The sequence below is a fragment of the Schistocerca piceifrons genome, chromosome 7 (assembly GCF_021461385.2).
Source record: "Schistocerca piceifrons isolate TAMUIC-IGC-003096 chromosome 7, iqSchPice1.1, whole genome shotgun sequence".
NCBI classification, from domain to species: domain Eukaryota; kingdom Metazoa; phylum Arthropoda; class Insecta; order Orthoptera; family Acrididae; genus Schistocerca; species Schistocerca piceifrons.
This window is the reverse complement of record NC_060144.1, coordinates 14942640-14954477: the sequence shown is the minus strand read 5'-3', so window position 1 is coordinate 14954477 and position 11838 is coordinate 14942640. Positions and strand designations below refer to the sequence as shown.

The window sequence follows — 11838 nt, the reverse complement described above, 5'->3', positions numbered from 1 at the left end:
CAGATCAGTCCATCATCCAGACTGTTGCCCTTGCAACTACTGAAAAGGCTGCTGCCCCTCTTCAGGAACCACACGTTTGTCTGGCCTCTCAACAGATACCCCTCCGTTGTGGTTGCACCTATGGTACGGCTATCTGTATCGCTGAGGCACGCAAGCACCTATGGTACGGCTATCTGTATCGCTGAGGCACGCAAGCCTCCCCACCAACGGCAAGGTCCATGGTTCATGCTCATGTAAATATATATGAATGAAAGCATTTTTTTCAATATATACCCTTATTTTCGGTCAATGGCCTCATTATTTCCAGAAAGAGACTTATATTATTCCTTGTGGTGCACTCGTCAGCTGGGCGGGCATTATTTAAATAAGAATGCACAGAGATGCTCTGTCTCTGCTTTGATGATGATGACGATGACGATGATGATGATGATGATGTCCCATACTCCGAGGAGCGTAGGGGACAATGCTGTACTAGGCAAGGTCCTAATGGAGGTGGTTTGCCATTGCCTTCGTCCGACCGTAATGGGGATGAATTACACAGTGCAAAAGGCTAAAGAGTAACGTACTCCTTGCATATTTCTTGTAGTCTCATATGACATAATTGTCTTATAAAACCAGGGTTTGCCTGTAATGATAAAATTCTGATTTACCTTCTCTTTCACTGTCAGGATGTAATGTAAGTAGCGAAATCCTGCAACAGGGCAGCGAATTTGCTTTATAGTATGATCTTACATATCTATGATGCTCATCACATGGGTACTGCTATCATACAAATAAAGTATTGCAACATTCCTTTGACTCAGCCTGTGAATGTAGTGCACCACGAACATCCCCAAACACAACCATAATAACCGATTTGCTAGTTCCTCCATACCTGCATGCAAAGGAAATCTAAGAAACTAGTTGGAACAAGCTGCAGTATACCAAAGATACCATGGCTGAATCCCATGCTATGGTGACAAACTTGTGCAGCATACCTCCATAATATTCTCTTTAAATCCATGCCAGATAAAATTTGCAATTGTCAGCACTGTTAAAGCTTCAGTACTAAAAAATGATATCACAATTATTTTGTGGGACAGTAGTTCACAAGCTACTTAATAATTGGTCAAACATGAACAGCAGGAATGAAGCTGACAGAGACAAATAAAAGAAGCAACAGATATTGATTTTTTTTTAAAAAACTACTTCAGAATTTATTTATCACTCAAGTGAATATATCTCTCTCTCTCTCTCTCTCTCTCTCTCTCTCTCTCTCTCTCTCTCTCTCTCTCTCTCTCCTCTCTCCCCCCCCCCCTCCCCCCCAATTATTTATTACTTATTTCAAATGTCTTCTTTATTTCAAATATCTAAACGCAGAAAATTTCTAGGGTACCGGAAATAAATAACTTTCAAAACAACTTTTGCAACAGTCAGACAATTGCCAGCATAAAATTTATTAAAAACAGAACATATATACATCACAATGCATCCTATGCATAAATTTGTTTTACATGCTGTTGAATGCATTGATGAAAGTGTTTCTTATCTGCAACCACAAATACAACAAATGTGCAGTATAGTTTTAATTTCTTCAAACAGTTGCAGTTTTAAAAAGTACCACAAAATTGCAAATGTGCCAGATATTACTTCTGACCACAGTTTGTACATAAGTGTTTTAATACAATTTCATTATTCTGCATAGTTAATTCTGACGAAAATACTAATTACATCACCATATACAGGCCAATAAAATAAAATAAATTATTGTTTTAAATGCTAATGGCTGTTTCATTGAGATATGTACAATCACAGCAAACACTACATACAGTCTCTTGACTGGTAAAACAAAATGTAACCAGTTTCGGAAGACTTCTGAATGTCTGATGTTAGACCATAAAAGTCTTCAATTGTGGATGCATCAATTTTCTGGAAAAAAGAAAAATCAAACGATTAGTATTAATTGACAATAGAGTCCAAATACAACTTTTCTTGCTTTCCTTCTTCCTATCATGTTTGGCTTAATCATTGTATGCTAAAAGCAGTTATTATCCACGCACTTGCATCTTTACTCCCTAGGTCTGAACTGGTGACTTCTGAGAATTCCTAACATATATGACGATGATGATGATGACAATGGTGACAGGTATGGGGGTGTGGGCGTACAACAGCAATGTTTCTACCAACTGTGCCATTATTTTGTGAGACAAGTCTGGTTAAAGACTACAAAAGCACTGAAATATGAAGCATGCAGAAAAACATAAATAATGCCCTAAAATCAGTGTGTTAGTAGGATTGATAAGCAAGAATAGTAGCTGCAGGGCCCTGAGATGTCATAGCAGTGATGCATTGTGCATACATTTGTTTGTATTTATATGCGCAAATCTGTTTGCCTGCCTGAGATTGAGAGACAAGTGGCTTAATGTAATGCATGACCTGACTATTAGTATGATCAGTTGAAAGTTTAGAACTGTGGAACGTTTTTGCTGATGTTACATCATATTCCCTCCCTTCCCACCCCTCCCCTCAATCTTTTTTTGTCTTGTGGGGTCGTACAAGGTGTAACAATCTGGGATGTGTGCAGGCTCTCTATGGTCAATAGTTTTAGGGAAATGAGTCGTATGTGCTGCATATTCATTTCAAGAAAAATATGTTAAACCACCACGTAAAACAAAACCATAGAGTTTTACAAAAGAAGACTGTAATGGTGTACTTCCAGGCATTCTTCTGAGTTCTTTCCATTTTCCGCACAATATTTCGATGGCCAATCCGCGGAAGTTCAGCCGCCAAGTGCAAGTCTTATTTCAGTAGACGACACATTGGGTGACTTACGCGCTGGTGGTGAGGATGAAAAGATGATAAGGACAACACAACGCCCAGTCCGCAAGTGGAGAAAATCTCCAACCCAGCCAAGAATCGAACCCGGGCCACTGCATGGGAGGTAAGCACGTTACCACCCAGCTAAGCAAGCGGACTGCATAAAATGCAAACTTGGTGGAATGCCCAGAAAGCACAACAGTTTGCACTGAGAGACCATAAAGAAGACTGTTCGACAGCACAGAACCCAAAGTGAACAATGAAGCAGCTGACTGGAAAAAAGAGAAATAGTTTGTAGCAAATACAAACAGCCTGAGAAACAAGGTACTTTCTATTAAAGTATGTCATGATAAAGATGACAATTAATAAATTAAAAGTTGTTCTGTATGCTATAATAGATAATCTGTGTGAAGTCTGTCAAAACACAACAGTTAAGGTGCCCCATTAAGCAGAAGGAAAAGCAGTTTTCTTATTCCAATAGTCCAGGTAAAAATGAAGTTTTCTTCACTATCCACAGGTATGGAAAGGATAGGCTACCAAAACTTTTATGTGACAGTGTAGTGGGCGATGGTGGGATCACTCATGAAAAAAATCGTGTAGTAGTTGGTGTTAGAGCTGCACCTTTTTTAGATTGAAGTCAGCTGATAGGTATACCTGCTTAAGGAAGTCACTCTAACTAAGGGCTCACCTTCATATGACATCATGTTTCCAAGTAGAGAAGGAATTAGCAAATTTCATCAAAATTTAAGACGTATTAGAGATAAAGTTAGTGAACTGGTTATAGATGTTGACTCTGAAATTATTGGTATATCAGAGTACCACTTAAATAATTTGACAATTCAGGGGCTTCCTTTAGCAGGATACAGATTAGCTGGCTGTTTTTCAAGAGGTTCCTTGCGGGGTGGGGGAGTGGCCATGTATGTAAAAAACAGTATTCCATCTGAGTCCACAGATGTGTCACGGCACTGCACTGAACAGATATTTGAATGTTGTGCAGGGGCAGTTGAATTTTAGTGAAACTATATTTCTAATACCTATTCACTGTATCACTAATATCTATCCATTTCCCTTTTTAAATTTTCTAACCTACCTGCCCGATTAAGGGATCTGACATTCCACGCTCCGATCCGTAGAACGCCAGTTTTCTTTCTCCTGATAACGACATCCTCTTGAGTAGTCCCCGCCCGGAGATCCGAATGGGGGACTATTTTACCTCCGGAATATTTTACCCAAGAGGACGCCATCATCATTTAATCATACAGTAAAGCTGCATGCCCTCGGGAAAAATTACGGCTGTAGTTTCCCCTTGCTTTCAGCCGTTCGCAGTACCAGCACAGCAAGGTCGTTTTGGTTATTGTTACAAGGCCAGATCAGTCAATCATCCAGACTGTTGCCCTTGCAACTACTGAAAAGGCTGCTGCCCCTCTTCAGGAACCACACATTTGTCTGGCCTCTCAACAGATACCCCTCCGTTGTGGTTGCACCTACGGTACGGCTATCTGTATCGCTGAGGCACGCAAGCCTCCCCACCAACGGCAAGGACCATGGTTCATGGGGGGGATTAGAAATAAGGACTTGGAAGAGCAGTTGAATGGAATGGACAGTGTCTTGAAAGGAGGATATAAGATGAAAATCAACAAAAGCAAAACGAGGATAATGGAATGTAGTCGAATTAAGTCAGGTGATGCTGAGGGAATTAGATTAGGAAATGAGACACTTAAAGTAGTAAAGGAGTTTTGCTATTTGGGGAGGAAAATAACTGATGATGGTTGAAGTAGAGAGGATATAAAATGTAGACTGGCAATGGCAAGGAAAGCGTTTCTGAAGAAGAGAAATTTGTTAACATCGAGTATAGATTTAAGTGTCAGGAAGTCATTTCTGAAAGTATTTGTATGGAGTGTAGCCATGTATGGAAGTGAAACATGGACGATAAATAGTTTGGACAAGAAGAGAATAGAAGCTTTTGAAATGTGGTGCTACAGAAGAATGCTGAAGATTAGATGGGTAGATCACATAACTAATGAGGAAGTATTGAATAGGCTTGGGGAGAAGAGAAGTTTGTGGCACAACTTGACCAGAAGAAGGGATCGGTTGGTAGGACATGTTCTGAGGCATCAAGGGATCACCAATTTAGTATTGGAGGGCAGCGTGGAGGGTAAAAATTGTAGAGGGAGACCAAGAGATGAATACACTAAGCAGATTCAGAAGGATGTAGGTTGCAGTAGGTACTGGGAGATTAAGAGGCTTGCACAGGATAGAGTAGCATGGAGAGCTGCATCAAACCAGTCTCAGGACTGAAAACCACAACAACAACATATTTCTAATTGTTGTTGTTTATAGGTCCCCTGACTTCTGATCATTTCTGCTCAAGCTAGAGATAGTTCTTGATTCACTTTATAGGAAATACCAGAAATTAGTTATATGTGGTGACTTCAATATTAAGTTTGTATATGATGGTGCAAGAAAATGGATGTTGGTAGATCTGCTAAACTCATATAATCTGACGCAAACTGTGTTTTTTCCAACAAGGGTGAATGGCCTTTCAGACCATGATGCACAAATTTTAATACTAAAAGGCTCTTGTACTCAAACAAATGTCACACATGATTACAAACTATGTAGGAAAGTTAATCCAACAACAGAGAGAGTTTTTTAAACCTTGTCAAGGAAAGAGAGTGGCAGGATGTTTATAATGCGAATAACATACATGACAAATATAATGCTTTCCTGAACAAATTTCTCATGCTCTTTGAGAGTTGCTTTCCAGTATAACGTTCTAAATGGGGTACTAGCAGTAAAAGGCAGCCTGGGTGGCTTACTAGCGGGATAAGGATATCATGTAGAACAAATCGGGAATTATATCAAAATGTTAGAAGTAGTCACGATCAAGCTACAGTAGCCAATTGCCCATTACAAACAGTATTGTAAGGTGCTTAAAATGTTATTGGGAAGGCACAGAGTATATGGTATGCAAATAGAATAGCTAATTCTCAGGATAAAATTAAACCATATGGTCAGTTGTGAAGGAAGTGTCGGGTCAGCAGCACAAGATCGACAGTCATTTCGCAGTAAAAATATTTCTGCTACCGATAAATCAAAATAATTGAGGAGGGACCCAAAAATAACTGGAATTTCTTTCTAGAGAGCATATACTTTATTATTTTCGAATACAACCTTAATCTCCTTCGAAGTACTCTTCATTAGCATTTATACGCTTGTCCAAACGTTCATTCCAGTGTTCGAAGCAGCTTTTAAATTCGTCCTCTTTGATACCTGCTAGCACTTTCATGACATTGCATTTATGTCTTCCGAATCCGCAAAACGCTTCCCTCTCAAGTCCCTTTTCATCCTTGGGAATAGGAAGAAGTCCGAGGGTGCTAAATCCGGCGAATAGGGCGCATGGGTCAAGGTAATCGTCTTCGTTGAGGCCAAAAACTTGCGAATGCTGAGAGCCGGTGCGCACGAGCGTTGTCGTGATGCAGGAACCACACGCCAGAATCCCACAAAACCAGATGTTTTTGCGACAAACTTCTGCGAAGCCGTTTCATAACCTCCAAATAGAATTGTTGGTTTACTGTCTGGTTTTCAGGGACAAATTCAGAGTGTACGATCCCTTTGATGTAAAAAAACTGATCAACATCGTTTTCACATTTGATTTCACTTGTCAAGCTTTTTTTGGTCAAGGTGAGCCAGGTGACTTCCATTGTGATGACTGTTGTTTACTTTCTGGATCGTACCCATAGCACCATGACTCATCACCTGTAATGATTTTGTTGAAAAAAATGTGGATCATCTTCGAACACATCCTCCATTTCGGGACAGGCTTGAACGCGATGATCCCTTTGATCTCTGGTAAGAAGCTTCGGCATGAAGTTTGCTGCCACTCTTCGCATCCTCAAATCGATAGTCAAGAAGTGCTGAATTGAGCACCAGGACAACCTGGACAAGTTCTCAAGCTGGTCGATTGTCCTGCATCGATCTTCACTGATGAGATCATGGATTTTGTCGATGTTGTCTTCGCTTCAAGCAGTTAAAGGTCAATCCGAACGGGGCTGATCTTCAACCACCATTTCTCCCTTTTTAAACCAAGAAAACCATTCGTAGACTTGCGTTTTACTAAGAGCATGGTCTTTGTAGGCTGTCTGAATCATTGTAACAGTTTCTGCTGCATTCTTGCCGAGCTAGAAACAAAACTTCACTGCCACACGTTGTTCGTAAGAACTAGCCATTTCCTCGTGTCACGTCTGCACTGTATGCACACTCAAAGAACTGCCGAAGAAACCACACTTCTCACGGTTGGGTGACGCCGTGTGGCAAAATGACTCGGCAGAGCTCCTACTACAACCCTCTGGTCGCACTCTGCTACTACAAGTACAAGATGTGCAGCATTACGATTCCAGTTAGTTTTGGGTCCCCTCTCGTATGTACTGTATTTAACAATCATTTTCTGCGCATTGCTGGTGAATGAAATAAAAATTTCGTTTCTACAGGAAATAATATAACCCTCTTGGAAAATACCTTTCCAAGATTGACGTCTGAAATATTCCTTTGTGATACATACATGGGGGAGATTGAGTCAATAATTAAATCACTGAAGACTAAGGCCTCTCATAAATGTGATGGAGTGCCTAGCGGAATATTAAAGTACTGTGCTGCACATGTTAGCCCTGTATTTGGCGATATTTGTAATTTTTCCTTTAGGAATGATCAGTTTCCTGAATGATTAAAGTACTTAGTAGTAAAGCTGCTTTATAAAAAGGGAGAAAGTGATAATGTAGATAATTTTAGACCTATTTCTATGCCATCAGTGTTTGCTAAAGTTATTGGAAAGGCTGTGTATGTAAGGGTAACTGATCATTTTATATCACACGATTTGCTATCAAATGTACAGTTCGGCTTTAGAAGTCACTTAACAACTGAAAAAGCTATATTCTCTTTTCTCTGCGAGGTACTGGATGGGTTCAACAAAAGATTTTGAATGCTAGGCATATTTTTTGATTTAACTAAGGCGTTTGACTGTGTTGATCACAAAATATTTCTCCGAAGTTGGACCATTACGGAATACGGAAAATAGCTCACAATTAGTTCACACCTTACTTTAACAACAGACAGCAAAAGGTCATTATTCACAATGTTGAGAATGGCTGTGATGTAGGGTCTGAGTGGGGTATGGCCAAATGAGGGGTGCCCCAGGGATCAGTGTTGTGGCCACTCCTGTTCCTCATTTATGTAAATGATATGCCCTCTAGTATTACGGGTAACTAAAATATTTCTGTTTGCTGATGACCCTAGCAACACTGGCTCAGTTTCAAATAGTGTCATTCATGATCTAAGTTCATGGCTTGTAGAAAATAAACTAACACTAAATTACAGTAAGAATCAGATTTAGTTTCTAACACACAATTCAACAAAACCTGACCTTTTAATTTCACAAAATGGGCATATGATTAGTGAAACTGAACAGTTCAAATTTCTAGGTGTTCTGATAGATACTAAACTGTCCTGGAAAGCCTATATTCAGGATCTTGTTCAAAGATTTAATGCTGCCATTTTTACTATTCGAATGGTATCTGAAGTGAGTAATTGTTCGACATGAAAATTAGTCTACTTGGCTTATTTTCATTTGCTTATGTCGTATGGTATTATATTTTGGGGTAACTCTTTCCAACCTAAAAGGATATTTTTAGCTGAGAAACGGGTGGTTTCGGCAATAAGTGGTGCAAGTTCACTAACCTCTTGTCGACCCCTGATCATGAGTCTGGGTATTTTGACATTGACCTTGCAATATATGCACATCAAAATAGTTTTCTATCACCCCGGTTCACAGAACTCCTGAAGACAGATATTGACTGTGGATATTGTATCACAGACACAGTCCCTTTCGCTGTTCTGAGGTGTCACTAAACCCATCCAAAGATGCAAACAATCACGCATGAGCAGCGCCTATTACATGGAGGGGGTCCAACAGCTGATCAGTTCCAGTCATTCCATCAGAAAGGAAGTAAATGGCTTGTGTTGTCTGTAGTTCAACCATGCCTAGATGGTCAATACTGCAGTTCAATCATGTCTGCATTGTTAGTTTGTGCCAGGAAGGGCTCTCAACAAGGGAAGTGTCCAGGTGTCATTGAGTGAACCAAAGCGATGTTGTTTGGACATTGAGGAGATACAAAGCGACAGGAACTGTTGACGACATGCCTTCCTTCAGGATAACAACATCGCCCGACTAGAGTGGTCAGCATGTTCTCCAGACATGAACCCTATTGAACATGCCTAGTATAGATTGAAAAGAGTTGTTTACGGACGATGTGACCCACTAACCACTCTGAGGGATCTATGCCGAGTCGCCTTGAGCAGTGGGACAATCTGGACCAACAATATCTTAATGAACTTGTGGATAGTATGCCACAACAGATACAGGCATCAATGCAAGAGGATGTGCTACTGGGTATTGGAGGTACTGCTGTGTACAGCAATCTGGACCAGCACCTCTGAAGTTCTTACTGTATGGTGGTACAACATGCAATGTGTGGTTTTCATGAGCAATAAAAACGGCGGAAATGATGTTTATGTTGATCTCTATTCCAAATTTCTGTACAGTTTCCTGAACTCTCAGAACCGAGGTTATGCAAAACTTTTTTTGATGTGTGTATATTTCCCTTACTGTCTTCTTGTTAACAATATTAGCTTACTCACTAGAATAAGCAGCTTTCACTCAGTTAATACTTGGCAGAAATCAAACCTGCATTTGGATCGGACTTCCTTAACTCTTGTGCAGAAAAGTGTGCAGTAGACTGCTGCATCAATTGCCAATAAGCTACCACAAGAATTCAAAAATCTTAGCAGTATTCCATGCGCTTTCAAATTGAAACTGAAGAGTTTCTTCGAGCGTCACTCTTCCTAATCTGTCGAGGAATTCCTTGAAAAATTAAGCCTATTCTTGTTGCATTGTTGACTGTGTTTACTTAAGCTTACGGCTTTACTTTTTTCGGGTTCATGAACATTCTATTTTTTTATCTGTTATTACTTTTAAGTTGTAATTTCATGTACTGACATGTTCCATGACCTGTGAGATTTGCTCCTCAATTTGGTCCTACATAACTTGACATGTAAGTAAAATAAATAACTGAGAGGATTAATTTTTACATTATTTGTGCCAGAATGTTCAACTTCAAATACACAGATGTCAACCTGCAAACAGTTATTTCCCAAGAATTTGGTCTAAACAGACATTTGAAAACCTATTTATTTGAGCAAAGTTTGCGATATTGCTGGCTTTCTCATCCATTGGAGCAAAAATATGCAAGTGGAATTGTTGTTGTTGTGGTCTTCAGTCCTGAGACTGGTTTGATGCAGCTCTCCATGCTACTCTATCCTGTGCAAGCTTCTTCATCTCCCACTACCTACTGCAACCTACATCCTTCTGAATCTGTGTAGTGTATTCATCTCTTGGTCTCCCTCTACGATTTTTACCCTCCACGCTGCCCTCCAATACTAAACTGGTGATCCCTTGATGCCTCAGAACATGTCCTACCAACCGATCCCTTCTTCTAGTTAAGTTGTGCCACAAACTTCTCTTCTCCCCAATTCTATTCAATACCTCATCATTAGTTTTGTGATCTACCCATCTAATCTTCAGCATTCTTCTGTAGCACCACATTTCGAAAGCTTCTATTCTCTTCTTGTCCAAACTATTTATCGTCCATGTTTCACTTCCATACACGGCTACACTCCATACAAATACTTTCAGAGACGACTTCCTGACATTTAAACCTATACTCGATGTTAACAAATTTCTCTTCTTCAGAAAGTGGAATTATGTTACACAAAATTTGGAAAGATATCAGAAAATAATTCACATCAAATGGCGTAGCACAAGGACGGCCAAGAATTCTGTCATCCGACTGAGTGGCGGGATAGGAAGAAGGAGAGAGGGAGAGAGAGAGAGAGAGAGAGAGAGAGAGAGAGAGAAATTGTGAACATGCTGCATTTAGATGGAAATACAGTCATGCAAGGAACACTGAACAGCTTGTAAGTGGTGGCTTGGTTTCACATTTCTCAACATGAGAGACCTAAATCTACATCCTTGTGGCACAAAGTGGAGGGTAGTTTGTGTACCACTGTTACTCAATCCCTTTCCTGTTCCCACTGCGAATAATTTGTGGGAACTGCTAGAAAGCCTCTATGTGGGCTCGAATCTCTCTAATTTTATCTTCCTTTTCTTTCTGTGATGTATACAAAGAAGGAAACAACATATTTATTGACTCTTCTAGGAAGGCACACTCCATGAACTTTAACAGTAAACTACACCATGAAGCAGAGCTCCTCTCTCATCATACCTGCACTGGAGTTGACTGGTCATCTCCGTGACGCTTTCATGCTTACTAAATGAAACTAACAAAATCTGCGGTTCTTTGGATCTTCTCTATTCCTCTATCAATTCAATCTTGTACAGATCCTACACTGACGAGCAATGCTGAAGTATTGGTCAAACGAGGGTTTTGTAAGCTGACAAACAAACCGACAAATTTTCAGTATTATTTATTTTTGGTACAATGAAGACATACTAATATTTTTATCTGGTACAAACTGTCGAGCTATGGGAAGACATAGCCACTCACGTAGGTTTTTGGCACTTACGTTGCCATGTAGTTGTGACTTCTTTATTTTCATAACCAAAAAATGCCACTCCTGTACATATCGAAGTATTGTATCACATATGCAACCTCATTATGGAGACAGATGCTCTTCTTGAGAAAATGTAGAACTGTAGAACAGTTTCAATGTAAAAGAATTTGTCTTTTAAATGGGAAATGTATTGAAGACTGATTAGTTCCATCTACACATGCACAAGGACACTTCCAAATGAATTAACAAATGGTCTCAAAAACAGATTTAAGATTAGCAGTGTTCTCAAAACCTTTATCCAATTACGATAGATCGCTAAACTACTTCTTTTTGTGCAAACAGCCAGTGAACCTGTGAATTCCCTTTATATGGTGAACAAGTAGTAAAGGATAAACAGCACCGATATCACAATTCTGA

General features: G+C 39.8%; 1 protein-coding gene across 2 annotated transcripts in view; it reads right to left on the bottom strand.

Moving 5' to 3' along the window:
- Positions 1–1430: 1430 nt before the first annotated feature.
- LOC124804800 (ubiquitin carboxyl-terminal hydrolase 46) overlaps positions 1431–11838 on the bottom strand; it is a 95497-nt gene continuing 85089 nt past the window's right edge. The window contains exon 9 of one of the 2 annotated variants that reach the window (XM_047265136.1): positions 1431–1908. In XM_047265136.1, the coding sequence (XP_047121092.1) occupies positions 1801–1908 (108 nt within the window). In that variant the 3' untranslated portion in view covers positions 1431–1800. The remainder of the gene's footprint in view (positions 1909–11838) is intronic. The other variant, XM_047265134.1, reaches the window with a different exon arrangement.